Source organism: Bubalus kerabau, chromosome 2 (genome assembly GCF_029407905.1).
Source record: "Bubalus kerabau isolate K-KA32 ecotype Philippines breed swamp buffalo chromosome 2, PCC_UOA_SB_1v2, whole genome shotgun sequence".
NCBI lineage: Eukaryota > Metazoa > Chordata > Mammalia > Artiodactyla > Bovidae > Bubalus > Bubalus kerabau.
In genome coordinates this window covers 201,774,863-201,798,499 of record NC_073625.1, presented here as the reverse complement: position 1 = coordinate 201,798,499, position 23,637 = coordinate 201,774,863, and the positions used below count along the sequence as shown (strand labels likewise).

Sequence of the window (23,637 nt, the reverse complement as noted above, 5' to 3'; positions counted from 1 at the left end):
TCGATGTGCCCAGCCCTGTGATGGGTCCAGGCTATATGGAGATAAGCCCCGAGGCTCACTGCCTAGCAGGAAAGAAACAGCTTGACAAGACTGTCATGGTGCCCAAGAAAGGCATGCTTGCGCTGTCAGGAAGGGCCTTGCAGCAGTTCCCGCTGAAGTTAGCCCCTGGGTGAGTCGCGGCAGCTAGAGATGGGAGAGGGCACAGAGCTGACGTGTCAGAGGAGAGCTGTGTGTCTTACTGGTGTCGTCTGCCACGTGGGGCCTGCAGGCCAGCTTCAGAAGGCACCACCAGGTTGGAGTATTGAAACCATTCCAACGGAAATGCTCTTTTCCGTTGAGGTTTTCTCTGGTTACCCCTTGATCCGACTGGTCATTGGATCATTAATTTGTATCTTGTGTGTTCTTCATAAGAAAATTTCTCTGACTTAAAAATGCTTCGTTTGAAAATTGTATGTAAGACTTGAGTTATTTAAAACATAGTCTTTGGGCTGATCTGAAATGTGATCATATGATAAAAGCCAACGTGAAGGGAGGCGGAGGGTCGTCATAGTGATTAACTTCTCTCAACTCCACGCTCAGCGTGTTACAGGCTCTGTGTTAATTGTGCCACACTCATCATGTTGTTCATTGTCTGTCCAAGCACCTCTTCAGGTCCTGTTTCCAGTGACCTAGTCCAGTGGTAGACACACAGTAGTTCCATAGTTGTTTGCAGAATGAATTAACGGATTCTCAGAACAGTCCCATGAGGCGCTTTCTGCTGTCATTCCCATTAAGTATGGGGACGGTCCTGGTCGCTAAATTAATTCAGCCAAGGTCGCCCGACGAGCATGCAGCACACCCTGGACTTGCACGTGGGTTTAGCTGATTCTGCTTCATCAAATGCACATGTGAAACGTGCACGTCGCTCAGTCGTGTCTGACTCTTTGCGACCCCACGGATGTACAGCGCATGGGATTCTCCAGGCCAGAATACTGGAGTGGGCAGCCTTTCCCTTCTCCAGGAGATCTTCCCAACCCAGGGATGGAACCCACATCTCCTGCATTGCAGGCGGATTCCTTACCAGCTGAACACGTAGTGTGTATATAATTCGTGCCAGGCGTTTGGGATGGAGAGAAATACGGAGCCCCAGACCCGTGTGGACGCACAAGTCAGTGAGTTATCTTTTTAGTTAGTAATCGTTTAGTTAGTAATCGTTTTGAATCAGGATCTCCTCGTGGATGACAGAAGCAGCCCAAGCCTCTCTCCTTAGAAACTTGGGTCTTTGTCTGCCCGCCCCCTTTCCCGCCTCACCCTGTAGGAAAATATTATCATCTTGACTCTGTTCTTTGTATTATCAAAGCAATAGGTATTTATGTCCAAATTTGAAATACACAGCAAAATGTGATCTTTCAAATAACCATGTGCCTCACAATTTTCTGAGGTCTCTCTTCCCTACCTTGGAGCTCATAGACCTAGTCAGATGCCATGCCTAAGCCTTCAATAGAGACTTTACCACAAAGAAAAATGAAAGTCTCATGTAGTGGCTGACTGAGCAATCTAGTTGTACAGATCACTGCATATTGTTCCAATGAAAATAGAGGTGACCCCAAGTTACCTGAATTACGGGCTACTTCCCAGCCCCCTAAAAGCACATAAAGAGAACCTAGAAAGTTGCTCTGGCCTGCTTCATAACCTGTGGATTAGCCTTTTGATTTATGTCTCGCTCAGGCTAATATTTACATTAATCAGAGTTTCCCTGAGCACGCATCACTTGACGAAGTAGAAAGCATCCAGAAAGTCACTTAAGGACAGTGCATACCAATTTAGGGTTAAACGAGGGCAGGGGGAAGCTTTGATGATCACGCACATATGGATATTATTTTCCACATAGGGATAATAATGAACTACAGAGCACCGTTACATATGGGCTCCACTTTTATGAGAATATTTCAGATTTTTTTTTCTTTTTTCCCACACATTATATATTTTTCTCCACCCACCCACCCCCCATATATTTTCCTCTGTGGGTCTATTGAATCACATTAAATTGAAATGATCTGTGTACATGTCTCTTCCTAATTGATGGTAAACTTATTGTGGCAAAGGCTGTGTGTTAACACCTTCTCGTGTCTGGTACCAGCCAGTCAGATAGTAGGTGTGCAGCCCGGAGCAAGGCTCATACACAGAACTGTCCGCAAAGTCAAGTAGCCTGGGCTTGTTTGTCAAAAACCTCAGCAAAATTTCAGTATTTCGTACCTTTCTAAAAATTAAGAATAAGCTACATGCAAAATTTGCATGTACTATTACCTTAACATTTAAGAATCTCCCAGCAGGTCTAAATTGAAGAGTAATAGTTTTTTAAAAATTGGACCAAAGTAGAAGAACATGGGCTCTCGCCTGTTTGCAGAATCACTGTGATCCATCAGCCATCTCCTTCATTTTATTATCGTTGACTTTATTGATCCATCATTAACAATAGAGTAAGTGTGATTGAAGCTGATGGATTGTTAACTGGATCAGGTAGATTTCTGGCTCTGGTTTTGGCAACCTTGCTAGGTATCTTTTTGTACCCTGGACTGAGGGACACTCTTAGCCTGAATTAATGGCAGAGTATCACGAGCACATTAAGAATGTCTTTTTAGAGAAATAAAATGTGAAAATGACTATCAAGTAGAAAGTGTCAAAAAAATGTCATTGTGGCTCTTAGGATAGCCGTGTTTTACATCGATAATGTAACTCCAGCTTATCCTTCCCTGGAAGTTCTTCAAGGATCCCCTAGATTTACGTGTTACGAGAATGTGTGCGTGTTACGAAATTAACACTGATGAGAGGTGTCAGGAGAATCAGTGATAGCCAAAAGGGCTCTACATTAGAAGTAGCTTAAAGAAGATACTGGTGTAAAAGATACTTTTGTTCTCAAACTGGCTTCTCTGGTTGTGTCTCACCTCCCAAACAATTGCCTTCTGTAAATTGTTTGTCATGGACCAACTGAAGTCTGAAAGGTAAGTTCTCTTGTTTCTCCATATAGGAGAACAGCTGGGTACTGCAGAGTCGAGTTATTCCCACAACTCAATGGGGAAATAAAGTTAGCCACCACTAGAGAATATGAGCGTTGTGGACCAAGTCACTGAAATGACCAGGACCAAAACCGGCAGGGAGGAAAATACTTTTCCATGTTGAAAATGAGTTTAAAAAAGAAAAAGAAAAAACATACCCAGTAATACGTCAAAATCATCGTCTTTCTTCATTTTTCTGTGTTAAACTGCTGATTCTGTCTCACAACTTTTCGTTAGACGCAGGATGAGGATAAGTGACAGGTTGTTTTCTTTGTTTGTGGTATCCTCAAGAAACAACCCACCATGAAATGCATAGACTTAAAAATGGTACACTCAGTTTGAAATTCAAAACCCAAACTTTATATGAAGCTAGCAATAGGATGGCAGCATGCTTTTTTTCTTCCGATAGAAGATCTTTGTGAATAGTTTGTTTCTTCTTAAATGTGGTCAGTCAGCCTTGGAACAGTGTTAATTTACCTGCGATTGAAACCCAAATACTATGAATAAACAGTGTAAGGGGTGTTTCTCAAACTTTAATGTGCACGCAGCCCTCCTGGGGGTCTGATTAAAATGTAGATGCTGATTGCCCTGGCCTAGCTTAGGGCCCAACCTTCTGCATTTCTAGTAAGTTTCCAGATGATGCTGGTCCCTGGGCCGTCCTTGGACTTGCAAGGATGGAGATTTAGGCACCACACCACAAAGTGGCATTTATTTATGAACTGTGATCAGAAAGTCATCTCCAAGTATCGGGATTTATTGGGATGCGTGGACAGTTGTCCGCCCAGGAATAGATGACATTTCCTATACCTACTGGAGCAGAGTCTGTGGGTGTGATCGCTTTATAGCAGTCTCAGTGGGCTGCAGCTTTCTACTGAAATAAGCGTTTGATGATCTACTTAATGACTTTGAAGAAGTCGCGGCTTTAGGCTAAAGTGTGAAGCAAAACCGAATCGGTCCTCCGTGGATTAAAAACAACAAAAACGAGTTTGCACAGCTGAAACCGTGACCGTGTTCTGTCTTGTACCTCTGTGTGTTACAACTGCTCTCCCCCCTCTCCGTGCAGAGCATGATCTCCTCCATTGTGAACAGCACTTACTATGCAAATGTCTCAGCGGCAAAATGTCAAGAATTTGGAAGGTGGTACAAACATTTCAAGAAGACAAAAGATATGATGGGTAAGCAGAACGCCGTCGCAGAGGTGGCTCCGTACTGCCGCATGTCGCTTGGGGGTTTCTCCAAGTCACGTGTGCAGCCAGGCCTTGTGATTGCCCAATTAGAGATCGATTTAGACTGTTTCTTGGAGGGTGGGGAGTGGGTCTGAGTATAATGAGATAATTAAATTCAATAAATGTTTGTGTTTAAATCAGCCCGACTGACTTGGTTGTCAGACACGCGGGAGATGGAGGTGGGGGGTGGGGCCTGAGGTGTCACGTTTTTAACGTCTCAGTGAAGGCCTAACCAGGCCTGGAATGCTGAACAGTGGCTGTGGGTTCTTAGAGACAAGTCATGCTTTTGTGGGGTTTTTTGGTTTTTTTTGTTTTTCTTGGTTTTGTTGGAGAAGAAGGGAGAGTGCCAGATTTTACACCCAGTGTTTAGAGACGTTAAATTGTATTTATAGTCTCCGCAGTGGAGATCGGGTGATGATTGGAGCCGCTGTCTCCAGTCCCCTAGATGGGGGCTTTGGGTGGGGCTGCTGCTCTCTGGACCATCCATCACCCAAGAACCATTGCATCATTCCTCGATTCTACACGCCACGCCTCCTATCTTAACGTGTAACTTTAGGTCAATATTTGTTACTTAGGGAACACATTAAAATTATCTACAGCGTGAAGTGACAGATAAAAGTTGTTTGTTGTACCTGAGAATTTAGATTATGACGTTTTTCCCCGTGTTGAGTCTGTTAGTGTTTGTGGAAGCAAATCCTGTGATTAAGGTTAATGTTTTAATTTCTATTAACGTTTTCTTTCACATACTTGCCCCTTCCAAATAAATGTTTTAAAATAATATAGGAATGGGATGTTTAATATGCATGGCATTATGTCATGGTTTCAGTCTATCTCTGTTTACTTCCATTACATTGATTTAATAAAACAGCAATAATAACTTCTCCTTAAGATTTTAAGAGGCAGGAGAACCTGAATTTTGAGCCTGTTTTAGCTTTTAATATTTGAAGCAAAATCATCCATCTACCAAAACAGATTCTTTGCCTTTTATAGCTTAGAGCTGTAATGAAGACAATACATCATTTTTTGGAATAATTGCTTGAATTACTATTCCCTGTGAAAGGCCCACTTGGGCTGATAGCACTGCTTGAAATGGAAGTTTCTTCCCCCATTTTTAGTTATATTTTGCATACATCAGTGATTATAGCGATATGATCAGTTCCTCTAAATATAAAGCCAGAATATTTAGTAAAAAGAGAAATGATGATGAAAATCAACCCAGAGTCCACACATGGGAGGCATGGTGTACTGTTTATTTATTTATTTATTGGCTGCACCGCACAGCTTGGGGATCGAACCTAGACCCACAGCCGTGAAGGTATGGAGTCTTAACCACTGGGCCCCCAGGAGATCCCCATGGTGTGCTATTTAGGACTCGCTTACCTACCACCGTCAGCTCTCAGTTCAAGAGCATCAAAGCTGTCTCTTCTTGCAGCCGCAAAGCATTTGACTGCCTTACTGCTCACTCTCAGCCAGTCCACATGAGGTGTCTAGCCAAGGGGGAATCGTGCATCCCGGGTGGGTGATGATTAATTGCGAAACGGCGACAACATCACCTGGTGCGGGGATGACTGCCCACCTCTCCCTGGAAGGATTGTCATCAGCGTCTGGTGATGGCCGCAGCTTCTTCAGGAAGCGTTTGGATTTTTGCGACTCTGGGCGTGCTGGCTTGCCGAATGATAAATCGGTTGCTTCATTCTAGGCGGTGATGGCGGCCCTCCGTGCCCCTAACTTGAGCGCGATAATTCAGTGAAGCGGGACGTGTAAAATACTCAGCCCAGGGTTCAGTCTGAACTCAGTTATCATTACTTATCATTATGACCCCTTTTATTGATTATACGGATTACTTTTTTAAACTCACAACTGGTTTAAAATTGAACATAAATAATATTTAGATCATTTTTCTTTCAAACCTTTTTCTTGAAGTGGTAACAGTTTATGTATGTGTGAAGTCAAAGTCGCTCAGTCGTGTCTGACTCTTTGCAACCCCATGGACTATACAGTCCATGGAATTCTCCAGGCCAGAATACTGGAGTGGGTAACTTTTCCCTCCTCCAGGGGATTTTCCTAACCTAGGGGTAGAACCCAGGTCTCCCACATTGCAGGTGGATTCTTTACCAGCTGAGCCACCAGGGAGTCTAATATATGTATCTCCAAGTATTTTTTCATTGTAAATATACATATATATAGGGCTTCCCGGGTAGCACAGTGCTAAAGAATCCACCTGCCAATGCAGGAGACAGAAGAGACTGACTGAGGTTTGATCCCTGGGTCAGAAAGATCCCCTGCGGTAGGAAATGGCAAATCACTCCAGTATTCTTGCTTGGTAAATGCCGTAGACAGAGGAGCCAGGCGGGCTACAGTCCATGGGGTCACCATATATATATATATATATATATATGGATATTTCTTTTTCTCTACAATTGCATATGATGTTTTCTTAGCTTCACTCTTTCTAGTCACCACTAAGCAACTAGGGTTTTTCTAGAATTTTTTTTTTTTTTGGTGGGCATCTGTACCACCTGGCTTGTGGGATCTTAGTTCCCTGACCAGGGATTGAACCCAGGCCCTTGGCAGTGAAAGCACCAGACCCGCAGGGAATTTCCCTAGAAGCCGTTTCAAAATAAATGTTGCTTTTATAAGCCTTCGTGGGATCAGAAGTAATAGTGAATAATAATTTGACCCCAAAACTAGTCACGTAGAATGTGAAGATAATTGATTTCGGGCCTTAAATCTAAACCACATCACAACATTAGAAAGTGTTTTCCCCCTTTCAGAGTTGGTTGCCGGGCGCAGAAAAGAAAGGTACACTCACAGCCGGTTGGGTTCTGTCCTGAGATGTTCTGGTTTCGTTGGACCTTCAGCGCCCCGTGCCTCTCCGTGCTTAGGGAAGGCCCAGCGCGCCTCAGCAGTGCGGAGTATCGTTGGCTAACGTGGTTTTCCCTCTCGCCCGCTGCAGTGGAAATGGATAGTCTGTCGGAGCTGTCCCAGCAGGCTGCCAACCACGTCAGCTTCGGCCAGCAGCCCGCCCCGGGGAGCACGGCGGAGCAGCCCCCCTCGCCGGCCCAGCTGTCCCACGGCAGCCAGCCCTCCGTGCGGACGCCGCTGCCCAACCTGCACCCCGGGCTGGTGTCGACGCCCATCAGCCCTCAGCTGGTCAACCAGCAGCTGGTGATGGCCCAGCTGCTGAACCAGCAGTATGCCGTGAACAGACTTCTAGCCCAGCAGTCCTTAAACCAACAGTACTTGAACCACCCTCCCCCCGTCAGTAGGTCCATGAATAAACCTTTGGAGCAGCAGGTCTCCACCAACACAGAGGTGTCTTCCGAAATCTACCAGTGGGTGCGTGATGAGCTGAAGCGGGCAGGCATCTCGCAGGCAGTCTTTGCACGTGTGGCTTTTAACAGAACTCAGGTCAGTGTTGTTCATTTGAACGTGGTTCTTCTCTGTCTTGCTCTTCCTTCTTTCATCCTGGCTGTGCTCACCTTTATTCTGCTGTGTAGTGTTAACATTTTCTCCTGCCCTCAATATGATCTGTTCCTGGGGGTGCCTACATTTAAGCGCTTCTCTCCTTAGCAGAAACCTCTCCTACCAAGAGAAGGCTACGTACAGATGGATCCTGAATCAGGGGCCTTGAAAGAACAAATGTCAGAAATATTTCAAGTTGACATTACCTATGCTTTTACCTAACGGAAACACAGAGTGTTCGTAGCCGAGGGAGAAAGGTTTCAGCACTTGGTCAAGGCCACTGGTAGGACTCCAGGCTTCTAGCCGACTAGCTTCCTTTCCTAGAGCAGGGATCAGCCAGACTTCTTCTGTAATGTGCATACAGTAAACATCTGAGGTTTTTGAGGGCATAGCAGCCATAGAAGTAGTTGCATGGATGTGGGTATGGTATTTCAGTAAAACTTTATAAAGCAGGCACTGGAGCGGGTAGGCTTGCCCTTGGAAGCCTTGTTTGAGACTTCTCACTGAGTTTTGCATACACCCCTTGCTTTCACGCCTTTGTCCTCCTGGGCAAATTCCTGTGAAGATACTATCAGCAGGGAGGATGCTTTGCAGGACCTGGAGAGGGTGACCCAGGGGAAGGCCTAAGATAAACACTTTTGAAAAGCCCTAAACAAAGAGTGAAAGAGAGGATTTTTTTTTTCTTTTTTTGGCAATTAGTACAATATATATGGTGTTTATTTCTGGCCCAGGCACCCACAGACACACACACACAAAAATAACCCAGGAGAACGTGTAACTCTGATTATCAGTGAGGACGTGATGTCTTTTAACTTTCTTGTTTTGCCACTGGTATTTCTTTTGTCCGTTTTTTTCTTTTTAAGCCTGACTCATACTTTCCTTTCATATTTAAGTTATTTTATTACATGATTATAAGAATAAAATCCTGGTACAAAAATATCTAGTATTAATTCCTTGCTGGCAGAGTTTCCATACCTAGGAGAATCCCAGCTGTGACTTATTTTCGGCTTGCCTTCGCTGGATTGAAAGTTAGGAGGCCTTACAAAACCTTTAACTCCGTGTTTGTTTTGGGGTTCTTTAACTTTTTTTTGTATATCATTTGTCTGTGTTTAAGGGGATAGTTCAAAAGTTTTTTCTCAGGTTGCAAAACTGTAGGTGCTTGCCTAGTTTTATATCTTTAACTTAAAAGCATATTCATTATTAGCTGGTCCCTTTAATCTGACAGCCCTATTCAGTTGGAGGGTCATTATTTTAGAAAAATGAAGTGAACAGATGAAAGAATCAAGTCAACCTCCTTGATACTCCCGTTTCTGGCAGCAGCATCACTTTTGTAAATAGTGGTTGACTACCAGAAGTTCTCAGTCCTGGGCAAAAACCAGGCAGGTCTCTGCATAAAAGTTCAGTAAGATGCTTGTTGAACTGAATTGAATGACCACAAATATAGCATTGACATGGCCACAGATGACTCACAGATTCACTGTGAGTGAATTTTGGAAGTTGAGCAAATTGTTATTTCTTAAAGGACCGAGGAAAGTGTGTTTTATTTGGTAAAGAGTGTCCAGCTAAAGGAGAGAAGGGTTAGGTCACTTCCATTGGGGCATTTTTTTCATCTTTGGGGCTCACATGTCCCAGGCAGGCATCACCCTGGAGAGTGACCATTTGTTCTTCTTGGGTTTTCACGTGGACAGATTCCATAGATATCAGTAGGATTTGTTACTGGGAAAAAGTCAGAGTTCTCCCTTTTTTATACCCTATCAGTCTCTCCCAAAAGATAGTTATTTCTGTGGTTAACATCGAAAACAGTGACTTAATGTTTTTGAGGGAGAGAGGGGAATGAAGTCTGGGTACAGCTTGATATCCATCTCTTTATTAATAATAGCCAGTTGAGAAACAGTCATTACTGGAAAATTGTCTGGAGCCCCCAGTGACAGAGGGGTTTGGTTTTAAACCTTTATATTGCTAATTGGGACTCCTCCGTCAAAGTGGATGTTGGCCATGTTTGTAGCTGTCTGATTTCAATGAGAGTAATTTTTTAATGTGTATTTAAGGATCCACTTTTGGGGAATTCGCTTTAGAGCATGCACGCACGCATGTCTTTTCAGTGGTCATACTGAAACGCCACACTCACGCACGCGCACACACGCAGCTGCATTTATTTTAATGATTATACATTCGTATGCGTGCGTGTAGTGTGTTTATTTCAAAGTGTATGCATTTCAATAAAAGCAGGTGCAGCGTGAGAGTGCATGGTGTGCGTGTGGAGGACGAAAATACACATGCTAATGCATATGTATAGAGCAGGAGCTCTGCAGAGTTAAACCACGCACACGTTTGTGTGCGCTTGTTACAATGTGCAAGCTCCAGGTTTAAAAAAAAATGAATGTAAAATATGTACATACAAATGCAAAGTTCTGTGATGTGATCAGATAAAGACACTGGCCCCCTATAAACAGTACATGAAAACATTCACATGATAGATAATGGTACTGTGAGCTGAGACTGTTTTAGCCATTGATAGCTCTGTACAACTCTAAAATCCTGGATCTCTTGTTTTAACTCTTCTTTGGAGAATTTTCTCATCATATTAATTGGGTCTCCTGATTTAAAATCTATCCCTCTCTTAAGATGTTCATGTATCACTTTTTTTAAAAGGTCTAAAAACTAAAAGGTTTTAAAAAGTCTACTTTTTCTGAAAGTTTGTGATGAAATTGGTATAATTTCTTGTTTTGAGGACTTCTCTACCTTCTGAATCGAGGGGCATATGTTCTTTAATTGCTACTGAAGATACCAGCTCTTAGCATCTGCCATTCATTCAGTTATGCCTACTTGATGTCTTTTTAATGGAAACCCATGGCTAAAATTAATTGCTGAAGCTTCTAGACTTATACGTTTCAGTTCACTTCTCTGTATTACTGCTATTTAAAGGTCATTATAGAAGGAAATATATTCTTTAGCGCCTCCCCCTTTTTTAAAAAATTTAACCCAGAGTTAACTCTGATCCCGTCCAGCGGCTTTTTTCCTAACCCCCCTCCGCTTGTCTTCAGCACACTTTGTTTTCCAGTAAAATAAAGAATGAAGATGGATTATTCAAAACTGATAACAGTAATGGACCATCATGCAATGTTTTATTGAATTTGAGTCCTGTAAATTATGTGGTAGAGAGAAATTTGCCTGCTTAAGTATAACAGAAATTGCTACTGTGTTCCTATAATTCTTCGCAGTGTAATTTAAGAAAAGTCCACTCTCCATATCACTATTGAATAAAAGGCAAAAAGGTGCTATTACCCCAACTTGAGAGCTCTGGTTTGGCCTCCCAAACGGCAGAGATAAACGTGTCTGCTTATAACTCGCTTGGCCTGAGTCCAGGGCAGTAGGTGGAGCTTGAAAGTAGTCTTTCACCTGGACACGTGATTAAAAATTCACCCAACAGCAGAGGCAGGTAGCCCTGAAGAATTTGCTACATGTTTTATTTTTAGGAGGCGATTTCATCAGATCATATTTTTCTTCTGAGGGCTTTGAAGTTCCATGAAGCTGATAAAAATCTATTTGAATCAGTGATTATGTTCACAGAGGAGACGAACAGGAGGCCAGACAGGCCTTTGTTCAGATTGGCAGTCTCTTTCGCTTATCTGCTGTTTTCAAGAATTCATAATTAGCTTTTGGAAGTACTGATAGTATTTATTGAAGGTTTTTCTTTCTTTTCCAATTACTAATGAATTTTACTTGTAAACTCTTTCTGGAATATAAAAAAGGTTTAGGAATTCATCAGCAAGTTCACTCTTTAATTGAAAACATTGGAATTCTCACAACTGTTGTGGAATGACAACGCAGAATAATTTCACGTTTTCACGTACAGAGCACATGCTGAACGATTTGACGACACAGAGTACAATGAAAAGCAACTTGTCATTTCCCCTGAGATTGATATCCACGAGTTGCTGGTAACTCACTATATAACATACAAAATCCAAGTTCTTTTTGGAAACACTAATGACTGATGATTTTAATTTTGTTCAACAGATTTATTGAGCACCTGTAGGGCACAATATTGATGTATGTTAGTCAGCGATAGAAAGCATGGTACACGATGACTGTGAGATGTTGTATTTTTAGCATGAGGAAGAGTTTTGATCAGAGAGCTTTCTTACTCTCCACCATGGGGGATTACTACCAATGACCTTGACCTAATGTGACAATCTGAGCTAGATTTTCAACCATGAGAAACAGGAAACAAGACCACATACATCTTGAATTCATAAATGCAGCTGCTCAAGTCACAGCAGCCTGAACAGGACCAAAGCGTACATTCCCAAATCGTAATTCTCATGGCATTCGTTTCGCGTCCAGAATGTTCTCAAGTGACGTCATTTTTTGGAAAGTAATTAACACATTCTAATCAAACATTTTCTAATAATATTTTCAAGCATTTCCACCAGGGGGCACTCCCCTCATTGAAAGCCTGGGCCAAAAAAAAAAGAAAAAAAAAAACCCCTGAAGGTTTTGTAAAACACCTGAGACTGTCTACACTGGCTGCTTTAGAGCTCTTGGAATCTCCCAGGATTTGCGATCTCAGTCTAGACCCTCTAACACATCCCAGCTGAAAACCCGTACTTGCTCTTGTTAGAATAATTAAGTGAAAATAAAATGCTTTGCCCCGAAAACACTTTGTATGCTCAAGTGAGACATCATGCCAACCTCAAAATGTGGTTAGAGAAATTTCTAAATTCTCTCCCAAGTGACCTGCTGCTACTTTAAGCTATACAGGAAGGACTCAGTCTCATGTTAACAAGCCTTGATATCGTTATGGATTTTTTCATGTGTTGGTTTTCTCACTGTGGTTCTCTAGTGGAAAGAAAGGATATTTTGTTGAGATCTCTGAATATCTAATTTCAAATTTCCCAAATATAATAGCGTCCTAAATGTTTATAGGATCTCTTTTGAGCTAAAATTATTTTTTGAACTATAGTTGATTTATGGTGCTGCGTTAGTTCAGATGTGCGGCACAGTGGTTCAGTTTTTATATATGTGTGTATATATGCACATACATATACGTGTATACCCTTTTTCAGATTCTTTTCCCTTATTATCAATTATTGAGTATCGCTCCCTATGCTTTGCACTGGGTCCTTGTTTATATGTCTGTATATATTGTTTATTTATATAGATGTTATTTAGATATGGCAGTGTGTGTGTGTGAGTCCGTCTCCTGACCTACCCCTTCCTCCTTCCTCTTTGGTAACCATAAGTTTTTTTCTATGTCTGTGAGTCTGTTTCTGCTTTGTAAGTGAGTTTGTTTGTGTCATACTTTAGATCCCACATATAAGCAGTATTATGCGATGTTAGCTTTGTCTGACTTCACTTAGTATAATTTCTAGGTCCCCATGTTGCTACAAAAGTTTTTTAAATTACTGAACAGTTACTGCATATAAACATCTTACAGAGTGCCACGTAACTTTTCACTAAAGGCTTACTTTGAGTAAATTAATAATTACTATTAGAATTTTCCCATGGGGAGCATAACTTGTTCTTAAGTTTCTGTCACCTGTTGGTAATTTTTTTCCTTTTATGCTCCAAATACACATAATCCATTTAATAAATATTTTTCAAACATGTGGCAGGCATTGTTCTGAGATAATATTAAAGGCTATTAGATTATTCTACTTGAGGAATTTATAACATTGTATTTATATGTACTATATGTTAATATCTCTTTCCCTATGGTTAAGATAGACTGCTTTGCCAAGTACATCTTTTAATATCTTTAAAATTTTTTATCCCCATTTGGTGGGCAGGATTGGAGAGCAGGGGCTTTTTTTTTCTTTTAATTTTTTTTAACACCCAATTTTAAAGATTGTTTCTGAGACCTGCATTTTTGGTTTCAACATGACGTATCAAAACCCCAGTCAATCTAATTAGTTGGTCTTGTGCAAATTAAATAGCTGGGTGATTGACGGCCTGTTTGACTAGATTTTAGTTAAATTGACTGGATGTTTTGCTTTTGTGTAAACACAGTTGCAGCATTACCTGTCAGTAGCGTGAATGAAAGGACACACACTCTTCATCCTTCAGGCTCCTTTCTTAGGGTGAAGCTGGCTTCGCTTGTGTGGACCAAGTGAGAAAGCAGAGTGAACTCCTGGAGCCCTCTGAGCCTGTTGGAGGTTCTTTTTAACAGCATTCTACAGATCATTTTTAAAGTGGACACCGCTTTTACATTGTATGTTCCCAACTGTTATCTTGAGGCAATAGGCCACATTAGCCCTGAGGAATTGGGAACAAAACCAGGTTTGTGCTTCTAGGAAAACCATGAAAAAACCCCAATGTTTAACCCCGGGGCTTGGTTGTTTTGACACTTTACCTCCCTGCCCCAAATGTACCCCATCGTCATTTTTTCAGGGTTATCAGAAAGTTAAATTTGCAAATTACAAAGAGGTCTTGACAACATTTTATCCTGAGCCATATTGTGATAAACTGAAATGTAGGAAACAAACATGACTTGGCATTCCCCGCATTATTTTATGTAGGAGATTGAAGAGGTGAGGGCTACTCAGCCCTTACCAAATGGGCAGGAAATGTTTCTAATCCTTGTATTTCATATAATCCCTTAAAGAGAATTGTGGAAAACCACCCACTTAAAAAAAACATTCTTCCAAAAATTAAAGTAGTTGACAATGCTCTGTTAATTGGGAGGAGCACCCGAAAGGCATTCACTAATAATGGTTTGTGCATTTCTTCTAGCACTAATAAAAATATTCCTCAAGAAATGGGATTATTACAGAATTTGATAATATTCTTTTTCATGGCGTACTACGATGGTATTTTGCAACGTGGAGAAGGGGTTATGTATCTCATGTAAGGGTGGTTTGTGAAGTTCAGAACTTCAGCCTGTTCCTGGGTGGTGTATAGCAGGCGTGGGGGTTGTCAGGATAGTCTCCTTAAGGGTAAAGAGAATCACTTGTCACTGACTCCAGTCGTTTGAAAACCAAGGAATAACGTAAAATTCTCGCCTATGAAAACCTCGTGTCCTTCTTACATGAGGGCTTAGTGATACTCTTTCCTAGTATGTTACGATTCATCTTCGAGTCTTTTCTTTGTAAACCCTGCTTCTCTCGAAATGGCTTTGCATCTTTACATGTTGGGCTGTTGGCATTCCGCTGCCTTTGTGTAGGCAGCTTGAGAACTGTACAGTTCAGTGCTGTTATATTATGAGCATTTCATTTATTCCTAACTTGCCTCAATCCTCACTCTGTGAAAGATTTCATGGCAAGTTAAGCTGCTCAGAGGAAGGAGACCAATTAGGCAGTTGCCGTTTATGTTATGTGTAAAGCAGACGCTTAATAAAATTAAGAACACAATTGAGGCTCTCTTCTCCACCACTTCAATTGTAACTAATATATTCCTATGTAGAATTGATGCTTCTGACTGTTCATTTTCCGAGCAGAGTGGAGACGAAAAGGCAGGCATCCCCACGGACGGGCAGGGACCCGCTCACCCTGTGCCGTTCATTCCCCGCAGGGCTTGCTTTCAGAAATCCTCCGAAAGGAAGAGGATCCCAAGACTGCATCCCAGTCTTTGCTGGTAAACCTTCGGGCTATGCAGAATTTCTTGCAGTTACCGGAAGCTGAGAGAGATCGAATTTACCAGGATGAAAGGGAGAGGAGCCTGAATGCGGCCTCGGCGATGGGTCCTGCTCCCCTGATAAGCACACCGCCCAGCCGCCCTCCCCAGGTGAGGCTTGTTTTCTTCCTCATCCTTTGCTGCTTTTGGTTTTTGTTTAAAAAAAAGGCTAAGGAAGATTCTCAATAAGAAAATAGAAAGATGCTTAGGGAGATTTTTTAAGGAGCAGTAATTCATAGTTGCTTGAGGAGAATTTAGTCTGAACTCACTAACTCTGGTTTAAAAACAATAAGCTACTAATTAGATGGGAAAAATCACTTTGCGTTGCTTCATTTTGGGGGTGAAAAGTGATCTTTAAATGGGATATTTAGCCGTACTACTATTAAGTAAAAAAGTGTTTTAAACTCAACAGGAAAATGTGATGAAGTCCATTTTATCCCTACCAGTTTTAGAACCACCATTTGAATAGTAAATAAATAAAATAAATAATTCCATTTGTATTTATGCTTTCCAATACGAACTGCAGCTGGTACCAATTACACATCATCTCGTTTGTAATCTTTCATAATTAAGTTTAATACAATCCTTAAAGGCAGCTTTAAATGGACTGATAAGCAATTCCATCCATATTCCCAGAAATGGGCACATTCTCTGTTTTCCACATTTTTGCACTTTTTAGAAAAGTCACCTTCCTTGATTATTTTTTAAATCAAGTTTAAAAGGTGGCCTTATAACTATTATAAAAATTCAAGAAGTTAATTTCAGCACAAACTATTAGATATAAGCATGAGAGTGGATTAGACTTAAAATCTTCAAGGAAGTGTATTTCTTACACATTTAATTTCTGTTTTGTGCAGTTCTTAAAAATAAGGTCAGCTAAAATGACAAAATGAATATGGAATACTAATTTAAAGTACTTATGTAACATAATGTCATAATGAAATTATCTCTTAATGTTAATTTCATCCATAGTAAAAAATAGCCATTCATTTCCAAGTATAGAAATAAAGTTCATTCAACACTAGAGATGAAACTGCCACAGAAACTCCATAAATGAGAAATAGACATAATATACAGCCACTTGTGGAGGGTCTTAAGCTGCATATTGTGATGTTCTGAAATGATTGCTTTTTAGAAACGTCACAAAAGTCCATTTTCTCCATTTTATTCAATGAAAATCAGTTTGGTCCTGATGTCTGTAAGAGCAGAGTAAGGAAGGCACTGTAATTGTGAGTAGGAAAGACATATGTCTCTAGCAGAAAAGAATGGCTCCCATATACATTCATACATACCCATCTCCTACATATACACGTATTGAATTTGATCTGTCAGGGCTTCTGTAAAATACTCCTTACAAATAAGAACGAGGAACTCTTTATGTACATATATGACATTTGTAAGAGTGATTAAACAAAAACTACTCTCCTTTGGGCTTGATTGAACGCTCAGTTCATGGTGTTCAGAGTTAATTGACCATCGTTCCCTTCTCTGCTGCAGCCACCCTTGGAAGGCCTCTGGGCAGTTATTGTACTTATCACTTAATCTGCAATACTAGCAAAAGAAGGACTTATTTAAGACCAGTGTGAATTTAATTGTTGAGTTTCTTTCTGCTTTTTTGCTTTTTAATCTGTTCAAATATTTGGCTTAGTAGTTCCCTACTATAGCTTTTGTTTTCTAGGATTTTAATGCTTTTATTTGCTTTTCAAATGTGAGTCTGCTCTCCTTATTCATCAACTGTTTTCTTTAGCCAAAATAAGATTAATTCTTAATTGTGATACTTATTTTGGTATACTTGTAGGATACTCAGGTTGCTTTCCTATATGTATATCTAAAGACTATCTCTGATGACAAGTTGGGTTAGAAAATATAATTTATTTTGGCCTGAATTACTGATGAACTGGTTGAGCCACCCTCAGCTGATGTGTTAGTTCTCAAGAGGAGTTGAGACTAGGCCTTTTAGCCTGGATATTTAGCCAATGATGAATGTACTTGGATACAGCAGAATCTTAATGAAGATCTTTCATAGAAAAAAGTTTTTATTTGCACAGTAGTATTGTCCATTTAACAGAACTCTGCAATGAGTCTGATATGTGTGAATAATTTTATTCCACTGCTTCCTATAAATCTTCAGGGATCTTACGTGCTTCACTGGGTATGCCTCCTCGAGCATCCCTGCCCATTCCCTAACTTATCACACCAGGCCTCACAGCTGGTGTGCTCACCTTTTACCCTTTGGCAGTGACGCCATGAATTACATTTGGGGGAGTTTTTAGTGTATTAAATGTATTGTCCGTGTAAATGAGTACTTTGGATTTAGAAAAACAGGTGTTAGAGCGGTTGAGTTGGTGCTGTTGGAGCAGCTGAAGCGCAGCGCTTACACGGGAACCAGCACCACATGTAAGGTTTTCCTGTGCTTATTTACAAATGACTAAAATGGGAGGAAAGGATGAAACCACAGATCAGAAAAGGACGGCAGAATTCTGTCTCTTTACATTTTGTATTTTGCCGGAGTCTGTATGAAATCACTGTGCATTTCTTTTCCCCCCAAGTGAAGATACTCGAAAGCTATTTTGAGACAAGTCTTTGGCTTGCATTGGACCTGGACAGGCTTTGTTTCTAAACAACTGCCTATTGTAGGCAGAGGTCCCTTGTGGCTCACCAGAGACCCAGGGCCCCTGATGAGGGAATGGAGTCTCTTAAAGCTCCTTCCCTGGGGAATGTAGCTCATATAGGGAATGATTGGAAGTTCCTGGCTTGTACCAGACCGAGGACCTAACCCATGGAGGTGCTCGGATTCTAATCATCTGCAGGAAGGGGCTTCCCCGGGCCCCAGGCTTTACTCTCAGGAGAGCCTCCCCTAGGGAAGGCGTGGACCATTCTGCAGAGGCTCTTGGCTGGCCTCACCTTGGTGAGATGCCCCCGGGGAAGATGTGGACCATCCTGCAGAGGCTCTTGGCTGACCTCGCCTTGGTGAGATGCCCCCGGGGAAGGCGTGGACCATCCTGCAGAGGCTCTCGGCTGGCCTTGCCTTGGTGAGATGGCCCTGTGCACCCCTGTCCATCATACTTCAGAGAGGTAGCCACGCCAGGAGCTTTGTTGAAAGTATATTTTCACAGTGTATGTGTTCTAATTCAAGAAATGCAGATACCATGGGACTTCCGTAGCAGGCCAGTGGTTAAGACTTGGCCTTCCGATGCATAGGGTACGGATTCAATCCCTGGTCTGGGAGCTAAGACGATCCTGTTTGCCTTGTGGTCAAAAAAACCAAAGCATGAAACAGAAGCTATATTGTAACATGTTCAGTGAAGACTTTAAAAGTGGTCCACATCACCCCCCCCCCGCCCCCCAAAAAAAGAATATCTGATTCCCGACTTTCTGAGCACCTTCATGTACATGAATTCCTGGAATTCTCATACCAACCTTTTGGTGGGAGAAAGATGAGAAAAGTCACAGACTTAGTTCTCAGATCCTCTGGTCAATCTGCGGCTCTTTTCCCTCCCTCAAGCCGCGTCCTGAGAACATAGTTTAGAAAGGAGAAAACGGAACTTGGAGAGACTGTCAGAGAGGATGAGAATCTGTGTTACCAGCTAAGAAACAAGAACACAGGTGAGAACGTTGTCCTGATGAAATCGACCGTTTGATAGAGGATCTGCTTTGGAAGACGTTGGACAGTGGGCGTTTCTGAGATTGTAGAGGAAAGAGCCACTTTGATAGAAGGAATATCTGGGAGACACCAGTCCCTCCAAAGCCCCCTGATCTGAGAGGTTTCTTTTCTATCACTTAGCAAATTTTTCAGATGAGTTTACAAGATGAATTTTATTAGTAGTAATTAACTATTACTTTCTGGGAGTTGTCTATTCCACCAAACATAGCCATTTTAAGTTGGTGGTTTCTGTTTAGATGTGCACTTACTATGGATTTATTTGTGTGTTTTAAGATATGTGATGTCTGAAGTTAAATTAGCATTTGCTGTCTTCCTAAGGACTGTTCAAAAGCCTGTAATTATCAAGTTTTAACTTTTACATAAGTTATATAATTACTTTTCCTATTTTTTTTAACATGTCTTTAAGGAATTCTTTGGTTTCTTCTGAAGTAAGCTGTGATATTTTATAGTGATGTTTTAGAAGATGTACAAAGATGATAGACACAATATACAGTATAATTAACTTAATCTGGTAGCTTCACCCTTCTGTCTCTTTACAACAAATTCTTCTATAATATAATAAAACATTAGTTATGGGCAGGAACTTCACACTTGATTAAAGTTTTATTATGAATCTCTTGACCAGCTTTATGTTAAGATCACATATGTGCTTGGAAAATACTTCTCCTTAATAGTCATCTTTTAAAAGCCAGAGGACTTTTGAAAAGTCCATATTTGGAAAATAACCAATATTGTTTCTACAAAAGGAAGCATAAAAGGATAGAGCCGTGATACTCCAAGCAGTGTTAATATGTACAAATTTGAAAATGGAGGCTATTTTCTGTCACCAAAAGGAATTCCTCAAAATAGCACACGTCTTACATAACATTACTAAGAAAACATTTATAGTTTGCCTAACTTGAAAAATAAATTTAGACTGGATTTTTTAAACTAATGATAAAAGCATTCGCTACTAAAAATTAGACGTTCATGAGCTAGATTTAGCCAAGGGCCACCAAAAAGCAGGTGCATTATGTCTTAAAAAGTAAGAATTTTTCCAAATAAAGAAGTCCTGTGTAATGCCCCCTCCAGTGTACTGGGGTGTTTTCTAAGATAAGCATTGCTGTTAGACCCAAGTTCAGTCCTCAGCCTTGCCCCGTGGACAGATGACTTGACTTACCCTTGTTAGTTTTCTCAATTTAAAAACAGAGCGATGATAGAACATTAATATTAACCTGCTCAGGGCTCTTACGCAGGTGAATGTGCATTAACCCAGTGCCCAGCTTATAATAAACAGCTGATGTCGGTTTCTCTCATTATCATAATTATTGTTAAAACTGCATCAGACTTTGACTTGTGTGTGTGCACACCCTCGTGCCCGTGTGCAGCGCCTGCTCACAGGCGCCGGGGCGACCCCAGCAGTGTCCACTCTGTGCATAGCACGTGTGTCGTACATGCCTTGAGGAATTCAGCAGTGTGTAAAGGAGCAAGAACCCTTCAGGGGAGATTTGTGTTCTGCTGCACAATTTCAGTGAAATAAAAAGCAGGCCCTCGTGCCGCACCCTGTCCCCACGTGGGAGGGTGAATAGCAGAAGGCTCCTTCTTAACTACTTCCCCGGCGCCTCTGTAATGATGGAGTGGTGTGCGCTACCTTGATAAAAGCTATTCAGAAAGCAACTGCCTTTATTTTACCTCCTGTGCTATTTGCGGAGAAGAGCTGGAGAGTAGTTTGTTTTGCCTGGAATGAACTACTTTATGAATTTTAATGTGTGATATAATATTAAAAGCTAAACCAGGATTAAAGAAGATTTTTTTTGTGCTAAGCTAAAATAGTACTTAGTAGAGTGAGGTATAAAAGATTTTTGTTTCCATTTTTACCTGGGGAAAAAAATTTCAGCTTTCATATTTTTGAAAAGCTGTCCAAGTCAGTTCCCCTTAAGCAATAGCTTGTGTTTAGGGAAAAAAATGTGATTCCAGAATTCTAATAGCTTATCTCTGATAAGATGCCTATCTGAGCCAACAAGATGATAAAGAAGAGCTTTTCTAAATATTTTTAAAATGAGTAATACGATTCGTTAATATTTTTAAAAGTTACTGCTCTCACTTTAAAAAAAAAAAGTTTCATGTGCTTCTTTTCCACGTCTGACTATGTTAGCTGCTAGGAAATGGTTGTTTGATTTTCTTTTGGTAAATAATTTAAAATGTTTGATTGTTGATTCAGGTGGCAATTGCTTTATTAAAAAAATTAAACCAAAGAAAATTTTAGAAGCAAAATCACAAGGTTGAAACAAACAATTATAGCCCACCTCGAAGATAAATTCTCAAGCATCATTTTTACAGAAGAATGACAATTACTTTCAAAACACACTGCAACTCCCAAGTTTCCAAAGCCTGCCCTCTTAACGACTGCTAAGCAGATCACTACCAAGGAACTATTTCTTCCAATGCACTGGACTCCATGCCTCCATTTCCATAACATTCAGTGTTCAAAGCGATTGAAATGGCTTTTCTTTTCTCTTTCATTTAAGCAGTGAGAAAAATAGGTATTAAAAGGGACCCCATGGAGTGATCAAATCTATCCTTCTGCCTCAAAGCAAGACCACCCCAGAGCAAAGTTGTGAGTCTCACCAAAGCAACTTTGTAGGCAATTTCTGGTAATGCGGTAACTCTTCTGGCTCCTAAAGTGGTGTTTAGCAGATTATTGCTTCAAAGCCGGTGTCTATGCTTGGTGGCCTCGGTCCTTAACTGCCTCCCTGAGTGCCCCTGCCCACTGGAGCCCCAGAGCTGGCGGGGGCACCTGTGAGTCCAGCCTCCTGCCATCTCTGATGCCGGTGGGCCCCGTGTCCTTCCCGGGGCTGCGGTCCAGCCGTTTCCCAGCATCCTTGTTTCTGAGCTCCCAAGGCTAGTGTCCAAGTAGGAGAGTCTAGCCACATCCTCCAGAGGTGAGTTGTCTTGCTAACTGGCTGCAAGTTAGAAAGGGAGTCGGATGGCATCAGTTTTAAAGCAAGCTGATCTTTACTTTCTAAGTGCAGGGAATTAGATTACATAATTAATTCTGCCCCTCTTTTGATACCAAATATTTGAGGGCAAGGTGAAATAAGGATTAGAAGTCTTGCTGTTTGGGAGAATATGTCATCTAGGGCTCCCAAATTATTCATTTATCCTAAAGTGAGCTTCAGTTTCTGCTGTTCATAGTAGATGAAAGGAAAGATCAAGATGGTCAGTTTGTAGAGAACGGAAATCTGGATTCTGTAAAGGTCGCTAAGAAAAGTGGTTTTCGATGAGTCATGTTGTCAGGAGAAACATGGTCCTGCATCTCCAGTAACTTTTCATTTACATTTTCATCAGTTTCCCAGTAAAAAGCAGCTACATGGTTCATATGTGAATGTCCCAGGCTGGTTCCTGTAACTGCATAATAAAAGTCAAAATTTTATTTTAATGATTTAAAGTATTAAGGATTGCTTTTTAAGTTTTAAAAAAGATTATGATATCAGTAAATTTTGAGGTTGATTTCCCCCCTAAATTTTTTGTCATTTTTCTGGTGATATCTGCTTATCATTTTTACCAAAGGGATTGATATTGATTCTTCAGTCAAGATTATATAGTTTGAATATGTTTTGTGTGACTTGCAGTCATGTTCTATTAAATATTGTAAAATATTTTCTTATTGTCTTGTTCCACAAGTTAAAAGGAAATAGTTATACAGGGGTGCCAGGAAGCAATGAAATAATTACATGGAACAGCTTGGACATGCACTTGTAAAATGCAACCACCTTTATGATAATTAAGCAAGGCATTCTACCTGTTTCATGGATGGATAGAAGATTTAAATATGCAGCTCTGCAAATGGCTTTGTTATGGAAGATTTTTAAATGAAACATAAGTGGAAAAGGCATAAAAAAAGAGTCTAAAATTAAAAAGGCCATAGTATATAATAGCTATTAGTGGTGTGATTGTCTGTTAGGCGTCAGGTACCCAACAAAGACACAGCACTGTGCATTTCAGTTTTAATTGTGAATTTCCTTTGTTAGAATTGCAATGGAAGGTAATTGGGTAACAATTAGTTTAGGGTTTTCAAGTCTTTGAAACTATTCTGCTTTCCAGAAAACGTACTTGATGGCATTGTAACTCCTGGTCGTCAGCTGGCAGTTGCTGTCATATTACAGATGCAATCACCTGTGACAGTATGACTTCCTTACCTTAAGCAATCTGATCTCCAGCTAATAACTAATGTTGAATGACTGCCCTGTTGATCACCTTGATCATAAAAGGAGCAGCAATGTCCAGTTTGGATGCTGAGCCTGAGAAGCTTCAAAACCATTTGGCCAATGGTAAATGACAGGCATGTTCAAAATGTTTTGTAGGTGAAAACAGCTACTATTGCCACTGAGAGGAATGGGAAACCAGAGAGCAGTACCATGAGCATTAATGCTTCCATTTACGACGAGATTCAGCAGGAAATGAAGCGTGCTAAAGTTTCCCAAGCTCTGTTTGCAAAGGTGGCAGCTACCAAAAGCCAGGTAAGCTCCTCTGTTGGGCGTGCAGACTGTTGGCCTGCAGAGCCTGTGAACGTGCATTCCAAGGAGTATCTGTCTGCAGCTTGACCTTGTGTCCCTGAGAGGTCGTGGTTTCCACGCATGTTGACAGCTATGGG

The 23,637-nt window shown here is 41.0% G+C and overlaps 1 protein-coding gene across 5 annotated transcripts in view; it reads left to right on the top strand.

Moving 5' to 3' along the window:
• Positions 1-23,637, top strand: part of SATB1 (SATB homeobox 1) — a 100,371-nt gene that overhangs the window by 43,218 nt on the left and 33,516 nt on the right. For all 5 annotated transcript variants that reach the window (XM_055570024.1, XM_055570025.1, XM_055570023.1 and 2 more), the window contains 4 exons: positions 4,099-4,210; positions 7,218-7,672; positions 15,239-15,451; positions 23,348-23,503. In XM_055570024.1, coding sequence (XP_055425999.1) covers positions 4,099-4,210; positions 7,218-7,672; positions 15,239-15,451; positions 23,348-23,503 — 936 coding nt within the window. The remainder of the gene's footprint in view (positions 1-4,098; positions 4,211-7,217; positions 7,673-15,238; positions 15,452-23,347; positions 23,504-23,637) is intronic.